This window comes from Gymnodraco acuticeps, unplaced genomic scaffold (assembly GCF_902827175.1).
Source record: "Gymnodraco acuticeps unplaced genomic scaffold, fGymAcu1.1, whole genome shotgun sequence".
Lineage (NCBI taxonomy): Eukaryota > Metazoa > Chordata > Actinopteri > Perciformes > Bathydraconidae > Gymnodraco > Gymnodraco acuticeps.
The window spans coordinates 1,717,836-1,737,654 of record NW_022990590.1 but is presented as its reverse complement, the minus strand read 5'-3'; the positions used below and the strand labels follow the sequence as shown (position 1 = coordinate 1,737,654).

Below are 19,819 nucleotides of genomic sequence, written 5' to 3'. Positions count from 1 at the left end.
TGAAAGTATGAAGGAGCAGTTGAAGTTGCATGAAGATTGTTCAAGTCTGAAGAGTTTCTCCATTGACTTCCATGTTAAAAATTTGATGAATTATGGGATGTATCTCTGGAATTATGAAAGTTATGAATAAGAAAAGTAATAGCCATCGATTCCCGACCGAGCTGAATGTTTTGATGTTTGAACGGAGTTTCTGCGATGTAGAATGTGGGAGAAGAAGAGATGCAAAATAACCCGGCAGAATAATAAATAATTTTGTGCGTAGCATAACAGATAGTTGGAATGCTGTATCAACATTCCCACTAAATTAGCCAGAGGTGGAAGAAGTATTAAGATTTAGTAAAAGCAGAGTATAAAAAATCTCTTTTACAAGCAAAACTCAACATTTTACTTAAGTAAAAGGACAAAAGTATTAACCAAATATACTTTAGGTACCAAAATGTAAAGTATCCATTATGCAGAATGGCACATTTAAACACCTTCTACTGTAAATGATTGCATTAAAATGATTGATGCATTATCGTGTTCATCACTTTAATGTTGCACTTGGTAAAGGTCGGGTTTATTTGTATTACTCTATATACTCCTGGGTAGCTTAATCTATAATAATATATTAGTTGATTTATATTTTGTATAAACCTAATTATGTGAACTAACTAGTAACTAAACTAACAAATAGGCCTACAATAAATGGAGTAAAAAGTTCAACATTTGCTAACAAATTGTAGTGTAGTAAAAGTATAAAGTAGTATAATGTGAACATACTTAAGCAAAGTACAAGTACCTACATTATTTACTTAAAGGGATAGTGGAAATGGAACCTCAAATAGTTTCGTTTTAACTTATATACAAGCATAATTACGTACCAAAACAATCACACCTGATTAAAAAAATATAATAATAGCCTTACGCATGTTAGAAGCACTTTATTCCAGCTTCCCCGAAGTTTTTTAGAAACGAAATGTTCGACTCAGCCAAACCGGAAGTGACGAATACTTAGGAAGACGATACGATAACAAACCATGGCGTCTATGCAGAATGAACGTGGAAGGGCAAATATACCAGACAAAGAAGAAGGATTGTACGAGGTATCCAGTGATGATAGCGAGTCAGAAACATCCTCTCGGCTTTCCTACGAAAATGTCGTTTTAGGAACTGAATCTGAATCCGGTTCAGTAAGCGACGATGGTGACAATATTGAGCCAGACGATGGACCATTACGTCCTTATTTGTTCGAGCCCGAGCCCGAGGTGATGGTTCACGGCATGGGCAATGGCGAGGATGACCAGGACCAGGCGCCAGATGATGCACCCCTACGCACAAATAATCTTAACTGGTAGGTCCCTAAGCATAGCTCACGCATCTTAAGATCACCTGTAGCCTTTACAAATATTAATCATTGTTAACCAGTTAAGCCCGAAGGTCCCCCCAGTGGACCCCTCCCAGTTTTTTTTCTCTCACATGTCTCAGGGCTTCTTAACATTTATGAAACTATTAATGTTTCATACCCTTTTAAAGGTAAGAAACTCCGCTAACTGACAATAAGAACAATTGTTAGCTAGAAAAAACACAAGAGTAATACCAAGCCTTTGAATTAGCATTGAGCGAAACAATGCTAACTAATGCTAACGCTTTTTTACACACAACACACGGTAGAAATGCCCTTATTACTATCTTAACTGCACAAACAAGATATACGATTTAAAGCTGAGACTCCACAGATTCCACACATGTAATGTCATCACTGTAAGACCTCGAATTCCTGGAGCTATCAGCCAGAAAAGAGAAAGTAAACAACATCCGGTTCCAAAAATATTACAATAATTACGTCTTACCTTTTTTGATTTGTGATCAAAAGTTGTGTTCAACGGAATAAAAACAAATGTCACCCACTGACGACGAATGGCTGGGTTTATTGGAAACGCATGCGTCGATACGCCATTCTCTGCATTTGCTGTCGCACTACAGCCATACAAAACACATCTATTCACCATAATAAAGGTCGGCTATTCACATGCAAATGCTATTGAAAGTCCGCCATTGTTTGTGCCCGTCTTCCTATGCTCTCGTCATCACCCGAAGATTCCCGACGATTCCCGAAGTATTTCGTTTCATTGAGAGGGCGCAGTAAAATTGAAAATAAAATGAAACTAGGCGCATGAAATTAAAAAAAATTGTTTATTATGCTTATTTTTAATAAAAATACATAAGTTAAACCCAAAATTCGCGGATTTCCACTATCCCTTTAAGTACAGTAGTTGAGTAAATGTATTACTTTCCACCACTGACATTAGCTAGCTAGCTAGTTAAATAACATTTAGCTAGACATTAACTTGGTCACATTAGCTTCTAAGAATGCACAATAGTTTTAGAAGCAAAACTAGGTCAAGTTTGTTAAGAAAAACAACACGAGCCAGTACAATGTTGTCTGTAAAAACGTGAAAATAGTGGTTGAATACCTAATAAGGAGAAATTTACCGCATTTCCTACAAGTCTAAACAATTGGCGCAGTGAGGGGGCGGGCTATCCACTGCGTCCTTTAACTACGCAATATCGCGAGATCTTGGAAGAAACCAAGAACAAGCCAGCATCATGGATTGAAAAATAACTTTAGTGATAACATCGTGGTGTTTTAGAGAAGTAATAGTTGGCTTCAGGGGTTATTGGAACGGAAAAGTGTGTGTGCAGCATGGTACACAGCCTTACTGCCCGTTTCTTTTATTTAATCGTTGTTTTTTGTCAGTTTAACACTGCTGGATGTCTTTAAAAACACTCAACGCATGCTGAAGGCAGGAATATGTTTGCTCACAAGTGTTTGACTCTGTTTTAATGTAGGGTTATGTATATGTAAAACGTTGTCAAATTTAAATTGGACTACACTGGTGAAGACAATTATGTTAAAAGTCATGTCATGTACCAATGTATTCCTCTGGCGCCACCCTCAGGCCAATCGTTGTCTTTGTTTTTCTGCCTTGTGGTCCCAAGAATAGCACTGTATTTCCTCCATTCATCCATCCTTCCAATTTTGTATGTGTTTCATGAGCATTGCATCCTTATTACAGACTTATATGTGAGCTGGAAGAATGCTTTTCGTTTGTCTTACAAACCCTAGTTAACGATGAATTAATGTAAGAATGAATAACCCTCGCTGCGAAGGGGACCCAAATTCCCATCAGCAAAAACATGTGGGTTTGCTATCCTGGCTCCAAAATGGTGGAATGAGCTCCCCATTGACATCAGGACAGCAGATAGCTTACACACCTTCCGGCGCAGACTGAAAACTCATCTCTTTCGACTCCACTTCGAGCGATAGAACTATTAACAAAGCACTTATATACTAATAAAGGACTGGCTTATCTAAAGCCAGTTGAGTAGCACTTGAAATGTTTTTGCTCTATGAGGCCTGATGTAGCCTACTTATATGATTCTGTTTTCCTCAAGTTTGTATTTTGTTGGTCGAACGCACTTATTGTAAGTCGCTTTGGATAAAAGCGTCAGCTAAATGCAATGTAATGTAATGTAAGTGAAGGCTTTCAGATTAGCGATATTATTCTCTGACAGATCATTTTAGTTCAGAATATGTTAGATCTTTATGTCTCTATTGCTTTTTCTGTAATATTATGATACTTACGTTTATCTGAAAATAACTGAATAAGTGATATGATATATTCAAAGATTAGCAGTTTATAGGTATAGGTACCATAATATTACTATCTGTGTTCTATTGATAGATTATTTGAGGAATCTTTCAGGACATAAGGCAAGGCAGATTTATAGCTAGACCAGCAGCAGTATTTTGAAATTAATTATTTGACAGACAGAAGCTCATACATACTTTGTTTGTCCTCTGATAACAACAGCAGCTCAGATGGTGGAGTTAGATAAGAGTGAAGTAAGGACAAAGATGGTGAATATTAAAAATGCATTTATGTACATTTAATGTACATTTTTTGGCCATATCAAAGGGATAGGAAGGATTGTTTGAAGTGGAGTGAGGTAATTCTCCATAGTCAGTGTATTACTTTCTGTAGATGGCATGTCCCAAGTGGAGGGTGAAGTTGAAGCATCATCAGCAATGAAGAAGTATGACTGAAGGCGTAAGTAAGCTTTATAGCCTATACAACTATATACGTTATATAAAACATATTCCCTCCTCTGACGTGTTCTCATTGAGCTTTTCCTTCCCAAACAGTGACGTGATGACATTCTCCATGGCAGCAGACTGGGAGACCACTTTGTGAGACAGTCCGGATTACCATCCCACTGCCACAACATCACCTCCCTAACAGGATAACACAGCATAATAAACTCCATAAAATAATCAAACTTATTACAACTCTTAACCCCTGTTTAATACATTTGGCTCAGCTTACGTGTGCTGGCATCCTCTCTTATTCAAGCCACAAAAGAGTATAGTCTTATAAGACTGGAGAACACAGGGCAGCAGCTTGTGATACCTTAATATTGGCTATAATTGGATTTGTAAATTATGTGGCTAAATTAACACTTTCTATGGCTCGATGACTTAGTGAAATGTGTAGCAGGGAAGAAAAAAGGAATGCAAGTCTTAAAGTTAATTAATCGTCTGTGGCCCCAGCTTAATTAAAGTTTCCCAGTGTTTGTAGTTAATGGGTGGATTGATGGAACAATGGTATGAACGCCCCCTGCTACCTCCAGAGTGAGTCCACAGAGAGGAAGATATCGGAGCCTTTGATTAACACTTTCTCACACACACACACACACACACACACAACTCAGATGCCTTCACATGGTCCTAACTTGTGCATGCTTATACACTGCATTTGTGGGCATGCACACACACAGATGTATGCATGTAAACACACACACACTGTCCCCTTCAAACTTCCCAGCTATACAGATACCCATGGCTCCCCATTGAGGGTTTCACATTAATTAGCTGGGATCAAAACCTACAAATCCCTCCACTGAGAATTGAACTGTATTACTAAACCCTGCCTCCATCATCTATGCTAGGTCCCATGACACTCTCTCTCTCTCTCTCTCTCTCTCTCTCTTTGTCTCTCACACACAGCTAGGTCCCCATCACCCCCACCGCTTTCTTCACTGTACAGTATTTTCAATGATGGGAAATTTCATGTCTCGGATAATCTAATTAAAACAAAGGAATTTAGGAAAATGTTGCATTTAAAAACATTACAATTTAAAATTAAGAATCTATTTCAGCTTCTTGACACTAGGGTCCACTTCAAAACAGGGACTCAACAGAACCCCGCCGCAGCTATCAATCTGATTAGAATGTAGCCTCCGTGGGCAGCGGCCAATATTTTAGGGTTTCCGAAGATTATGGGTTACTAGATTGCATTTTGTGCAGAGCTTTCTTCCCATAGACATGCATTTATAAAGGTTCCGTCTCCTTGTTTAATAGCATTTTACCCAAACTGTTTACCAGCATGCAACCAAAGACCGATCACAAGTGATTGGTCAACCATGAAACCAGAATAATCCAGAAGCCAAAATCTTATCCCAAAACCGACAAATTCTGCATTCCTCCAGCTCCTCTATTTTTGACTCTATCGTCACCCAGTTCTTAGTACAGATCAGTCCAAATGATATAATTGGGGTATTTTATCAGTGAAAACATAAATAGAGTTGCTTTTGTTATTTAAATCTCTTTATTAAAACTTCAGGAAGAAACAAGGACGTTGTCCTCATTTCAAGTATTCAGGACAGGCTGCGAATCATCTTTCCAACAGTTACTCAATTAGGTTTGGCTCCCAAAACTGAATCATTATTCCTGAATACAATATGACATACATTGTTTAAGCTTCATCCTTCTAGAGCAAAGTCATTCTATTTGATTCCTTTAAAATTGGAAAAAGCTTCTAATTATTTTTGAGAGCACATCACAAGTATCACTTTTTATAACTTGTCATATAAAAAATACAGTATTTTGGAAGTTGTATCAGCATGTAGATCGTTCATACTGTTTTTTTCCATAGTTTCAGCTTTTGGTTTTCTCCCCCATGCTTGGGAAATAATGAAATGTGGCACTAAGATTTGCATGAAAGAAAATTCACAATCTCTGAAAGAAATAAAAAAGCTTCTTCCCCATGGAGTGAAGTCATTTCTGAAAAAACGTTTGAATAATACAACTCAGTAGTCCCTAAGAAAGACACAAAGTTCAATCGTTAAAATGGCTTTTTTTGTCCTTTTTTAAATGAAGCGTTCTGTAATTTTGCAGGCATTTACAGCATCTTCTCACATTTGCGTGGTGATGAACATGACTGCCAAAACTGCTCATTCAAACGCTTCATTTAAAGAGGTGATGCAAACTCACAGCAACCTTATCATAGTGCCCTGCCATCACATACAGAGCAGGTAGAGAGCGCCATCTGCTGGCACATTACTTTTTATTTAACCACAATGAGCTGTATTTTATGTAATAAACACAATCTCAACATTATGCTGATCTACAGTATTTTAAACCTTGAAGAAGTTACACAAAAATGCAAAGAAACAGAGCAAATTCAACTTTTTAACAGGTTTATTGACATGTGTATAGCGATTGTCTGTGCACCGGACGATTACAGGAGAATATGATATAAAATAATACAAAATAGCTGTACATAACACGGATGTATTAAAAGGAATGCATTGTTAGAGGTGAGGTTTTTACGCTGTGTGTTGCGTGTTAGCTACTAACTCAACTATAGCAAGATGAGTTAGGATGTTGAGGTGTTGCCATCTGGTGTGAAGGACAATTGAAATGTAATTTAAAAAAAACTGCTAATGACGTAACTTGAGATATCAAACAACCTAAAATACTGACAAATTCACCGATACTAAAAGTCTAAGAATTATTTAGGAGGAAATTGCATATGGACATCTATAACCCTAAGAGGGTTCAAATTAATACTAAAACAAAGCAAAGGTAAAGAGATTAGCTAAAATAAATATATCAGATTATAAAGTAGAAGCCAATGAGGGTGCTGCAACGGTTCTCCATCCACATGCCAACGGTGTTACATTTATCGTTGTATATATTATCTTCGAAAAGCAGGATTCACTGGATTTGGCGTGCTCAGTAAAGGGCAGCTGATGGAGATGTTTTCCTAGCCTCCACTCCTTTCTTTTGTTTTTTAAAAGACCCGTATGTGACTGATGCTAGATCTGTGGCACTACACCACAGTACGCCCTCTACAATTTGGCATTTTACATTAGATGGTTACTCTCCTATGAGAAAGACTGAAAGTGTCTTCTAGCAGGCCTCGCCAGCTGTGAATCTGAAATCACTGATCCTGAGCTACAGTAATTATCAACACTACGTAAGTTATCCGCTGCACTAAAGCAAGTTTAAATCTTGTATTGAGACTTCACATGGCATTTTGAAAATCAAATCTGGCTCTGAATAGCTCTGAATATACCACGATGGGTGTGAATACAAGATTAAAACGAGCGGACTTCTTTCCGCAGTGAGTTTGTTTGGTGGAAGATATTAGCATAGTACAAAGTGGGATTAGGTCTCATTCACAAACGTCACACATCTATCAAGTATGAGGCTTGTTTTCTTCTTTTCTTATAGAGAGGTCTTCCAAAACAAAGAACTGAAATTCTGAGGTTTTAACAGCCGAGGACTCGGAAGACATGTTGGTCTGCGACAGACGCTCTCAGCATGAAGAACAGGTTGGCGATCAACCGTGCAAAGTTTTTCAAAGTGTACGTGTAGTGTTCATACTGTGTGTGTACGTTCAGCACATGCAAGCTATACACAATGTTCCGAGTGTGTATTATCAATTATACGTCTTCCACACTTGAGGCTATTATTGAAATTATCTTTTTTTTTTCTCTCTTGAGCTAATCCACCAAAGCTACACCATAATAATCAGTTACAAAAATAGTATCACAATATAGACCATTCAATATGAGCACCAGGGAAGGCTAAATATAGCCTGAGTATTTGGCTACATTCATTGTCTGGGCAATGTTTTTTTATGGTAGCGGTGTGTATATAAGTGTGTGTTTGTTGGACACAGTGTTGGCAATGTTTTTCTCACTCACAAGCTCTCCTAGAACTACCACACGATAATATTTCAGAAACATACAGAACTTGCTTACACTGAGTAACAACGGTTAACTAAAACCCATAATCAGTTAGAAAAATAGTTGTTTTTTTTAACACTGAACATCTAAAAGAATTCCCTCCCGCTTCCCCAAATAAATCCCTCCCCATTTCCTAACAAAATAGTTTTTCTTCAAAACAAAACAAAAGGTTATCTTTTGAGGTTATGCAGGTCAAACTTTTTGACACTCCACCGTACTAACATGGACCCTGTTTACGCATAATTCAGTAACCAGAAGTGTGTTCAAATCCTCACAAAGACGCTCTTTGATGACTTCTGCAGCCTAAAAACATACTTTAAACATTAAAATAATTGTTTAATCACTGATTCTGTTTCTCATCTTTCAATTCTAGTGCTTTGGTTACATCACACACACACACACACACACACACACACACACACACACACACACACACACACACACACACACACACACACACACACACACACACACACAACATTTGGAAATAAAACAATTTGTGATATTGAACACACCTCTGGTTGAGCCCTTAACCTGTTCAAGAGTGACCACCGACCTCACACTTGGCTAAACATAGCACAACATCTAGCTTATCTATGGGAGTGCTATTATTGCTGTAGAGAGTTATGGAGTGGATTTCTTTTTACCCGGTTTCAATCCGAGCCCGGTGCTTATCCTCGCTCTGCTTGATTATCGGAATAGATCTGGCCTTAAGAGGAGAACTGGTAGTGGTGCGATCATACGGCGCGTAGTGTTCCCTTCGGAGAAGTCTGCAGGCTTTCATTCCAACCTTGTACTACACACGGGGTCTCATTCGTGGGATCTTGCTGCATAGATTTCACACTAAAAATATGCATGAGGAAAAAAGAGGAAAACTGCATACACTCACTTTAACAATGATTAATAATTCCCTGTATCAATCACTAAAAACGTAAAATGTTGATTAAAAGACTCTGATTCCACCTCCCATATTCACAATTAGCAGTTAATATGTCCCGCTCAGGATTCAGACGAATCAGCAAGATGTTCAGGGGACAGGGGAATCAGATATAATATTATATTATAAAATAAGGAGTTTTTAATGAGAACAGATGAAAACTGTTTTATGAGTTGCAGCATTACAGTATTGTGTTAGGGATGATAAAAGTGGTCCGAGGTCAGGCCGAGAAGAAGTGCAAGAGGTGGGGTTTCACCGAGTTAAGGACACACAGGCGCTGCAGACGTGCAAGACAGCAGATCAACTGAGTAAAAAAGGCCATTCCCTATTTCTGTGCAAAAAGCTACATGTCATTTCATACATCGCTTCTGAAACAGTCAAATAAAAGGGTTGAGATCTGTTTGTTTCGTGTGACAAAGTGGAACATTAGTGGGTAATTTCATCATGAGTTGAATTCATTTAAAATGGGTTAGAGCAGCATCGTATAAGCTACAGTTTTAGTTATGAGAATCATCTCTTGTTGCTGTTAGCTAAGCAGTGTAGTGTTTGGTTGGAATGAAAAGCAGCTTCCCTGAAAGAGTAAACACTGTCCATGTGACCCTATCGATCACTCCATCATATGTTTTAACCACCTACTCTCAAGATCTTACACCAATCAAGAAGCATTAAAGGATGAACAAGGGGAGGGATTTAGCTTTGAGCTGCATTCGGTAACAAAGCTGGACAGTGTCAGTGATCCACCCAGAAGCAGATCTCCTGTTGAAAATAACAGCCCTCCTGATCCACTCCCTATCCCCACTGAACACTGACCCACGTTTGAAACATGAATGAAGCTCAGGCATCTTTGTGTTACTGTGTTAGTGGTTTGCCAAAGAGTGGCGGCTAATCGATGGGGCCCTGGAAGATGAGCCGCGTCCAGCCGGGCGTGCTGAGTGCGCTGGAGCAGAAGGGGCAGACGGGTCTGAAGGCGTGCGTCCCGTGTGGGAGCGGGGTCTCGGCCCAGTACCTGGCTGTCCTCTCCGAGCAGACGTGGCCGCACGGCACAAAAGCGTGAGTGGGAGCTCCAGCGTCCACGTACACGGCGGGCTCACAGCCCAGCCACAGGGCCACGTAGGGGCCCACCGTCCGGCACAGGGGACACTCCCGTCTGGTGGTGGATACCTCGCCCTCCCCCGGCATCTCCACCCCCTCGGGTCTCTGGCCCCAGTCGTGGCGTCCGTGGACGTGGCCGCAGGTGAGGTAGACCCAGGGCTGACGCTCTTCAAGGCTGAAGCAAAACATCGACAGTGTGAGTATTTCAAACTTTGGGTGAACACCAGTGATTTATATTTAAACTTATAACACTACAGATTGGTGCAGGAATGAATCCTAAAACAAAGAAATAAGTTAGCATTTTAGCACTTCCGAGGTCAACTGTTTTTTAAAGGAATCTGTGGTTAACACAGGCAAACAAGATTTTTCAATTTTAAAAAACACGTCAGAAAATAATTGTCTCATGATTTTCTAAAGCTTCTATGTGTTATGAAAATGGTGGTTGAAAAAATGGCATTCTAGACATCATCACAACAAGTCCGACTTTAGCTTAGCGGTGGTAAGGTGCAGCAGAGTATCATGTAGTGTGGTCCTAACATGTGGAGATTATGCTGCTAAACAAGACATGCAAGTGTCAAAAATGTGTGTTTGCCACAGAGCCTTTTTTTCTGCAATATTCAAAAATCCAATCCAATAAAGAAATCCCATTAGCTTTTTGACAGGCCCATTGTGATGCAATCATTCGGGTCAGCATTACAAAAACACCAACTGTGCGCTGCTACCGTATATTGAGGCTTTTTTATAGGCAGGCTTCTGAAGATGAAACAAGACAAACAACCTGATAGAAAATAATGAGGATGATTTTAACATACTTTGGCTCCCACCTGTGGCTGCGTGGCAGGCTGGGGAAGGCCAGTGTGCTGAGGCCTACAGGACACTGGGGCCGGGACGCATTGAGCTCCTGGCGAAGGGCTTCCAGGTGACGGAGGGTGGGGGCCCGCATGAGCCCCTCACCTGTACGCCACAGCAAGGTGGCCCCACAAAGGTCCACCAGAGAACCGTCACGTAGCGCACTGCTCTCACCCTCCGCCTGCACAGACACACACATGCTTAGGATCAAACAGCTGTAACCTCACAGCCTGAATGATGGCAAAAAGCAAAAAGGACAGTGGTCATTCTGGTAATGAAAACTATGAACAATATTATTTTCAGGATGAGAGAGCCCCCACGTCATGAAACCTTAATCGTGATTATATCAAAATGCAATACGTAACTTTATTTATACAACATTTTTATAGAATAAAAAAAAAAAATTCTGATATGAGAATACAATAAAGGCTACAATCTAAAAAAATAAAGAAAAGTTATCATTGATTAAAATCATATTAAAATTGTTATGTTTTCTTTTGACTGTGAAATAATGCCCTACTTTATGTTAACTAAACCGACAAAATAATTGATTGGTGTTGACAAAAAAAAAGGACTTTTTAAACAGGACTAAATCAACGAAATTGCTGACAAAAATGAACACTGGAGGACAAGATAACCAAACGGGTGCCTCACCAGTTTTCCCCGGGTGGGTCCAGAGCGTGTCTCCCGCAGGGCATAAACATCCCCGCAGACGGAGATCTCCCTCCACAGGCCCTGCTTAGGGTCCTCTGGAAACCCCTCCGGGTGCATCACCAGCACCCCATTGGTGGTCAGGCCGTCCATATGCCCATCAGGGTTTTTCCATTTGGTTGCTTTCTCCTGTGAAGGCACAAATACACCAGAGTATTTTGAATAACTGATTCAAAAACTGTACATTTGAACAGAAACATGCGATCATCAGTCTACTCACCCCTAAGAAGATATTTTTGGAGGAGTCGAAGCCGGCGGCGTAGATTCGTGCGGTGTAAGGTGGGTTGCGTTCACACACTACTCTACAGGCAAAGCGTGAGATGGTGCTGGGAGCGATGGAGGGGTCCTCCCCCTCCTTCCCCCCTCCCGAGGTGTCTGTCACCACAAAGTCAATGGGACTTTCTGTGGAGCGTCCAATCTGCGTGGTAAAGCACAGACAGGGGGTCATTGTAGTTCATTGGCATTTCTGGACACTGTTCATCAAACCAACTGCATTCAAATCAATGTGTTGGTATTGGTATATTTAACTACAGAGTTATTCATACTTTCAGAATCACACTAGCTTGATGGTGTTTATGGAAATGTTTTTCTCCCGACGCTTCTATCACCTTGTAGGAAAGATACGTCATCATTTGTTGATGGAAAATAAATAAACCTGTGATACTATTCTAAGAGCAGACTTTGTGTATAAAAATAGACAGATTTACACACTTTGTGGTCACAACAGAACCAAAATAACCTTTCTACTGGAGAAATTCCTTTGATGGCGTTACATAACATCATATTTCAGGAGAAATGTTCACGTGATCACAAATCTAGGATTAGGAGAGTTGTAAAGCGAGCCGTTGTTGACCCTGTTTTGTTGATGTCCTCGGTGGTTACCTGGAACATGTCTGTGCTGTTGTCATGGCAGTACTCCACCACCACTGTCTGGTTACGGGACAGCGTGAAAGAGATGCTGTGCTGCCCCCTGCTGTGGACCGCCTGCAACAACAATGGCAAAAAGCAGAGTTGATGAACATCTTCTGTAAGAGTGTTTAATTTTCATCACAGAACACATATCAGACTTATATTATGAATTAAAAGTCAATCATATATGATTTAATATTAAATTAAATTAGCCTCATTCTTTATTTTTAGATGTGACAGAAGCATTTGACAATGACATGATGGTGATCAAATCTTTATCCATCACCATGCGTCAATCATCATACAATCCCGCATCCGTATGTAGGCTGAAACACAGCCCACATATGCCAGTCAACATGCTTAGTCATCCTGCCTCCAGCACATTTATAAAAGACAACAGGGAGTCACAGGAAGGATGTTACACACTGATAAAACAGAACACACACATCACACACACACACCTTTGTGTCCTGTGGGGTGTTGAGGATGTGCACAGCGCTGGGTTTGACACCGTTGGCCTTGGCCCTTCGGTACAGAGCGAAGCGGCTCTTTCTGCGCCCGCGGTCTCCGGTCGGTAGAGAGCCATTGTACCTGGAGAAAGGTGGACAAAATGTCAGCAAGGACATACACGAAATAAAACCAGCTTATACATTAGCATGCAATACAGCTGAGAGGCAACAAGCTTGTTCGTGTTCATTCCAGTTTCTCTAGTTTCATTGAGAAAGCCTAATTATGGAAATAGATATCTTGTTTGCATATCGTATTTATGATCTTTCATTACTCGTGGGAAGAAGTTATAAATAAAAAGCCACTGATGGTGCCAGGATGTCAGGACTGCCGGCTCCATTGATTCTGTGCTGATTTACGGCTGCAGATTCTTTTGTAAAGCCGCACACGAGAACCACGCGTGATTCATATTTAAAGGTGGGGTAGGTAAGTTTGAGAAACCGGCTCGAGATACACTTTTTGTTATATTCCATGGAATGCTCTTAACATCCCGATAGCAATGAATATATTAAATGCTTTGACAAAAAATCCATAAAGAAATGTCATCAGTGGAAGCCGTAGTACTGTAAAAAGCACGACCAATCATTTTAGCCGGCCCGGCTAAAGTAACTGGATGGCCTACCTGCCTGTCAGCCTTCCATCGGGGCACAAACTTACCTCGTGCCCTCATTGGTCATGTGCGCGTTCATGTGTGTTGGAGGAGGGGCTCTGTAAGGAAGTGGCAGATTTTTTCAGGCTGTGTATTTTCTAATTCTAGCGCACTCGAGCTGGTTTCTCCAAAATGACCTACCCCACCTTTAACTGCTCAAAGAAAAGGACAACCACCACTTGATCTCCCTCACTCAGCGTGTACTTGAGGCTCATGTTTACAGAAGCAGAGCTCACTCTTCATCTAACCTCTACTTCTTTTTTTAGAATGAAAGGGGCTTTCAGCAGGACACAATCATTTTCACGACACCATGGGGCAATACCAATGAGAGGGAGGAGTTTCTCTCCCACACACTCTCCTTGAACATTAAAACGTGTAAACATGTCAAAGTAAAGGCACAAAATACAAATATGAACCTGAAAATGAGCCTAATAGGGCCCCTTTAATAGAAACACTCTTGAGAATTCAGATTATTCTTACCAGAGTGGTACATCATGTATTCCAGACCTTAAGAGTTTTATAATTCATTTACAAACCTTCTTAGAAGATGATGTCAGATTTTATGTTTTAATGAAAATAAGTGAGGCCCGATGTTGAAACCTTTTTGTTATTGGTGCTGACAAGATTATGACATTGTCCTTTTTAAAGTACAGTTAAATGTTCTTTTCAAAGTTGGAGTTCAGGCAGAAGGAATTATTCTGGTTTAAGGCTTTCCCGCTAATCAACAGGGCAAGGTCCTTATTAAAAAACCATTCAGAGGACAACCAGCGGGTGAGAAGACTCGGAGGGACAATAGCAGACTTTACTGGCCTTCAGACTTGATCAGATCAGAGGACATCTGTTCTTCTGATCTGTCTCACAGTGGCCTCACAGCGTGGGCTGGAGAAGCCACCGACTGCTCAGACAGTGTTTGTACAACAAAGCTGAACTAGGATTAATTCATCAAGCAGTCTCTCATAAGAAAATTCATCAATGACAATTTTGAAAATTCATTAAATAATTAGTGCTTAAAAATCAAATGCCGATATGCTGCTGGTCAGAGCTTTTTAAATGAAAGATTATACTTGGATTTCTTAGTCTTCTTTCAAAAGAATTGTAAGACTTTTTTGTTTTTATGCTATCAGACTGCATTTTGAGTTTTAACATGTCACTTTTGGCTCTGGTAAACTATAGTAGGCATTTGTTATTTATTGTGACATCATACAGAGTATCAAATCATCTGACAACAGAATCTACAGATTAAAGTAAAATAATCACAACTAAATAATCGCTGACTATTAAAAACGTTGGTTTCGATAAAGCATTAAGTATGGGAGTTCATTTTTAGTGTTGAATCAGTCTTTCAATACACTTTAGAGATACACATCCATCTTTCACACTGGCAAAAGTATGTGTCTTGATGATAACACATAACAGCTAGGTTTAAATATTGGCGATCTTTATAGGAGGTAAGAGTGTACAAAGTGTGGCCATTGCCAACGTAAAGCGTCCTCACAAACAGCACCTTCAGTTTTTTTGTTGTTTGATTATTATATATTCAAAAACTAAACTGAAGTTCAAGATTCCAATTGTCATCTTTTACTTTGAAACTTTTCTTAAAACACTATTGAAAAATAACAAACCTAAAATCCATCCATCGACATTTCAGACCTGAGTTATGGCAAAGGCAAAGTGGAACTCACAATGGATTGCACATGTCTGCCTATTTAACCTCTCTTGTGTACATTTAGTTACCGGTACTATGTTTGAGAACATAATTGTATTTGGAAGATTATTTATTGTTACTGTCCTTTTGTATTGTTGTGTTGGTCAGATGTCTGCCTGTGAGTTTGTTGACATTGTGCATTTTTTAGATATATTTCCATGAATTGCAGGAACAAAATTCCTTTTTCTCTGTGAAACACTCCTAATGCCAGATCAGGGCAGATGTTTGTAAGAGGATTGGGTATTTTAGTCAGAAAACACTTCAACAGGCCACAATAACCTGTGATAATCACAGGAGAGGCCTAAGTGCTACCTGCTCTCCGTATGGCCCTGCCTGTCAGTTCAAACTTAACCCAGGCTGAGAAGAAAAGGTCTGGGTCATAAAAAGAAGAACATGAGGAGTCCAGTTAAAAGGCTGAAGGTTTGCAACGGGGTCGAGGATAAGGGGGCACAGGAGAGATATTCAGCTTATAGAAAAGGGTAAGCGACTTGATAGAAATAGAGACAGAAAAGAAGTCAGAAGCTATTATGAGAGGTAGAGATGGGAAAATAAATCCAAATGAATGAAATGAAGAAAAGGGCAGGGTGTAGGGAGACATAATGGGGAAAGGGGGCTGAGAGAAGAGAGGGTTTAAGGGTGAAGGCCAGTGGAGGAGCTGCTCCACGTGGTAACATTTGCCTGGGCAGTTCTAGCCTGCATCACGCATGTGCGCACATCATAAAGCACAATATGAAATATTCACTCCTTCTGCCCCTCGACACAGAGTTTATTTTCGTTGCCACCAAGGAGGCCTGCTGCTGAGAAACTCAGCACTCAGCAAAACACTGGGAGGCTGGCAGGACAGGGAACTGGGCAGGAGATGGAGGAATGCGACACAGACGTTGTTAAGAGGTGTTACGGGTGAGATAAAAATGTGCACAGAGAACAAGAGGAGGTAGTTACTGGAGTGGGTTAAGAGTGAGTTGCTGGGGGGATAGTGCAGCGCTGTACATGGTGTCCAGGCTAAGTAAGGTAACGAGCGATGGCAGACAGCCACTGCAAAGATCACAAGGTCTGCAGTGACATCGACCACACAGGGCATGTGATAATCAAGGCTGACATAAGCAGAGTTGAACCACAGTTGCATAACACAGACTAGGAAAATCTGATACTGTATCTGACAGGAAGTAGTTGAAGGACAGCCTGTTCAGACACCAGATGTTAAGAGTAACTTGCTGTGTTTGTGGAAAGAGGAACTGGTGGGTCCGAACCATAAGAAATACAGCTGACCTGGATATGGGTTTATATTGTTGTTCATAGGGTATCTGTAACCAGAATGTGACATTTTAAACACTTTACATTGTGTAACATAACCAAAAAAGCAATAAATAAATTGCAAAATCTATTGTTTTCACTCAGCCCTTGTTCAAAACTACAGCTATCTATAATAGTCTGCAAGCCTGTGGCCATCACTTTCACAGAATAAGATCAAACCAAACCTCCATCACAGTTTTAAAGTGAGCCAATACAAATGCATTTTCAACCCTCAATGAGGCACATTAAGCATTGCAGCGCACACCGCATAGCAGGATAGTGTTATAGTTGCATGCCCCAAAGCTCAAATTAGGCATTAAACTATCAGTTCCTTATTCTGGTCTGGGGGATGTAAAAGGACCGCTGTGTTCAAAGAGTCAGATGACGAAGAAGACGACTAATCAGTATTCTTATGCAGGCGGGCTGCAGCCTCCACACTCCATGTTCAGCCAGAGGGGAAGCGATAGGCCATTAGGTCAGTTATCTTTGGCATACACAGGAAGCTCTGCAGGGCAAGAAGAAGGCCTGTGTAAGGCAGGATATAACTGTGTGTGTGTGTGTTGTGGCATTTCTGGTCCCTGCAGAGTGTGAAGCTGTAGGGGTGGAAATGCTGTGGAAGCTGGTCATCAGCACATCCTGTCTACTGTGTGCTGGTGATGTCGAGGGGCTTGTCTCTTCCTCCTCCTCCTTCCTTGCAATGAGTGGTCATCTGGCTTTATTAATTAGTAATAAAAGAGACTTTATGACTAAATAATATGAGCAAGATTCATGTATTTTTCAGACAATGATATCACCCCCAGTGCTACTTTTAGCAAGCTCAGATCCAGCATAGTATGACATCATTGGGATTTTCAGCCTGAGCAATCCAGCGCTGCTGCTGCTGCTACTACAACCATTGATGAAAAGCAGCTACATCCGTAGTAGCCTTATGTGCTATTGATAAAGCTAAATTGTGCACATTTTACACTCAAACGCACCACTCATAGTGTGGAAACAATACGGCGACGTAGTTTTAGAGAATATGCTTGCAATTGTGACATAAAGTTAGTTTGTAACACAACTACATAGTCATAGACTGACGGTATACGACGGAAATGTGCAATAAATCAGCTCACATGTGTTACTATGATGGATTAACTATCCAAAACACGACTAATAAGAGGTTATATTGTTAAATTAAGTGGATTAAACCGCAACTCACACGTCATCTGTTGGTGTATTGTGCTGATGGTGCCGTTACATGCAAACGTTCATTTGCCGCTGGACCTTTTCTCCGTCCTATTCAATTTTACTATCAGTTTAGGTTTCAAGAGACTTACCCCAAAATGACCAATTCGCCGTATTTTACCGGGTCTTTAACGGGCACATCATCATCTCCGTCTTTTTTCGGTGAATTCATCAGACTGGACTGCTCCAGAAGAAAAAAAAAACGCGTCCAATAGTGCTGAGATAAAACAATGCTAACACACTCCAAACTGAAGGGAAGTGATTCGGGTTGTGATCTAATAATGTTTGGGCACAGTTTGGCAAAGTTTTTCTAGACTTCTCGCTGTTTGTTTTATTGTTTTAATCCCGTGAATGAGCATCTTTTCGTGGCTTTAATGCTAGTGTGTAGCTAGTTAGTATCGCAACATATCTGTTCACTAGCATAGGATACAACAACGGCTAACGGCGGGGAGTGGGGCGTACCATATTTTGTAGGGGTGGTTATTCAAAATGTATCTAGAATTTTTGTACAGCATTTCCTCTACCAAGGGAATGTGTGTTTGTCAGGAGTTTCACACAACAACAATAATGTAGTAGCGTTTTGGTTAATGAAATGCTTTCATATATTTAATATGCACATATACTTAAGCACAAACCCTCCTGTGGAACATAGAATGGAGGCAGCCTTGATGAGAAGCTGGCTCCCGCTGATAGAATAAAATGAGGCATTTCGAAATCCAGAGGAAGTGCCCACATCCCTTGGCATGTAGAGCCGCACTGACACATTTAACGTTAAAGACCCAGTAATTTATGGAAAAACATACATCTGATCTCGTGGACCATTATGGAGTCTGACGTAATGAGATGCTTCGGGGGGTGTGGTGTAGATATATGTGGGTCACCATTGCGCCCCAGAAAAAAACGCTTTTTTTCTTATTTTCGGCATTTAATGTGGGCGATGGGAGACAGAAATAGGCCGACTGCTCTCTTTAAACATGTTGCGAATGTTCCCACACTTCCTCACACTCTCTCTCTCCCCTTCTCTCTCTCTATCTCTCTCGCTCTCAATAAAACGAGTAGTGTTTATGAATTTGCTCACAAGGCTGTGACCACATGAGGGCAGTGCCAGTGCACCTCAGTTTCAAAGTAGGCCTACAACTTTTCAGTCTATGACGAAGTCAGTAAACTGTAACTATTTATGCAAATGCGTATGTCCACACATCTTGTTTACCACCCACTGTATTCCACCATACAGCTTTTCTGATGGTGTAGGCTAATGCTTTGGGATTCAAATGTTTAGAGTCAACAGTTGAGATATTGTTGGGATAGCTGCCTCGTCACCTATTTCACTCAAGTTCCTCCAATAATCTGGTTGCTGTTCATTGTTCTTTGATGAGATAGAAAGCAAAGCCTCAGCTGCAGGCTTTTTGGACGGAGCCAGGGTGTCAGTAACATAATCTGTTCCCTCTCCAGCAGCCCGGCTTTCTTTATACAGTATCCTCCTTCTTGGCAGGCGAGAGTAACATGTAGTGACTTGCATGCAGGGTAAGGAACATAGGCACTATGCATAATCTGCATGATTCTGCATTGTGCAGTGAAGTTTGCCCTTGCTATTGGGTGTGTTTCCTTGTGCAAATGTACAGGTGTGACTGAGTGATATGATAAAACATTCAAATAGAAATGGCCGTGCCCCCTCTCCCACATTTCTGCATAGGAGACTGTTGAGGACACTGAAAGCAGGGATGACTCATGAATGAGTTTAAGCATAAACCAAAGTAAACAACCAGCCACACCCTTGATCTAGCAACGACAGCCCACTGAGTAACTAATCAACCAACTGGAGTGCTGACTCACCTCATGAGGGTATAGAGTGGTACTCCAG

At 40.6% G+C, this 19,819-nt stretch overlaps 1 protein-coding gene and 1 long non-coding RNA gene across 4 annotated transcripts; one reads left to right on the top strand and one right to left on the bottom strand.

The window, feature by feature from the left end:
- Window positions 1-1,255: 1,255 nt before the first annotated feature.
- LOC117554247 lies at window positions 1,256-6,090 on the top strand. Of its 2 annotated transcripts, XR_004570248.1 has the most exons (3): window positions 1,256-1,333; window positions 4,029-4,094; window positions 4,190-6,090. It is a non-coding gene; the product is annotated as an uncharacterized LOC117554247 (long non-coding RNA). The 2 variants fall into 2 exon arrangements; XR_004570247.1 differs by lacking the exon at window positions 1,256-1,333 and having other exon boundaries at window positions 3,765-4,094.
- Window positions 6,091-6,505: 415 nt separating this feature from the next.
- On the bottom strand, window positions 6,506-18,389 carry LOC117554246 (E3 ubiquitin-protein ligase pellino homolog 2). 2 transcript variants are annotated; one of them, XM_034228573.1, is made up of 7 exons: window positions 18,051-18,389; window positions 13,039-13,168; window positions 12,551-12,652; window positions 11,889-12,086; window positions 11,612-11,797; window positions 10,921-11,138; window positions 6,506-10,283 (listed from the first exon to the last, which is right to left on the bottom strand). In XM_034228573.1, the coding sequence occupies exons 1-7, from the start codon at window positions 18,128-18,130 to the stop codon at window positions 9,899-9,901; spliced, it is 1,299 nt and encodes a 432-aa protein (XP_034084464.1). In that variant the 5' UTR covers window positions 18,131-18,389; the 3' UTR covers window positions 6,506-9,898. The 2 variants fall into 2 exon arrangements, with proteins under 2 accessions (XP_034084464.1, XP_034084465.1); XM_034228574.1 differs by having other exon boundaries at window positions 10,933-11,138.
- Window positions 18,390-19,819: the final 1,430 nt, after the last annotated feature.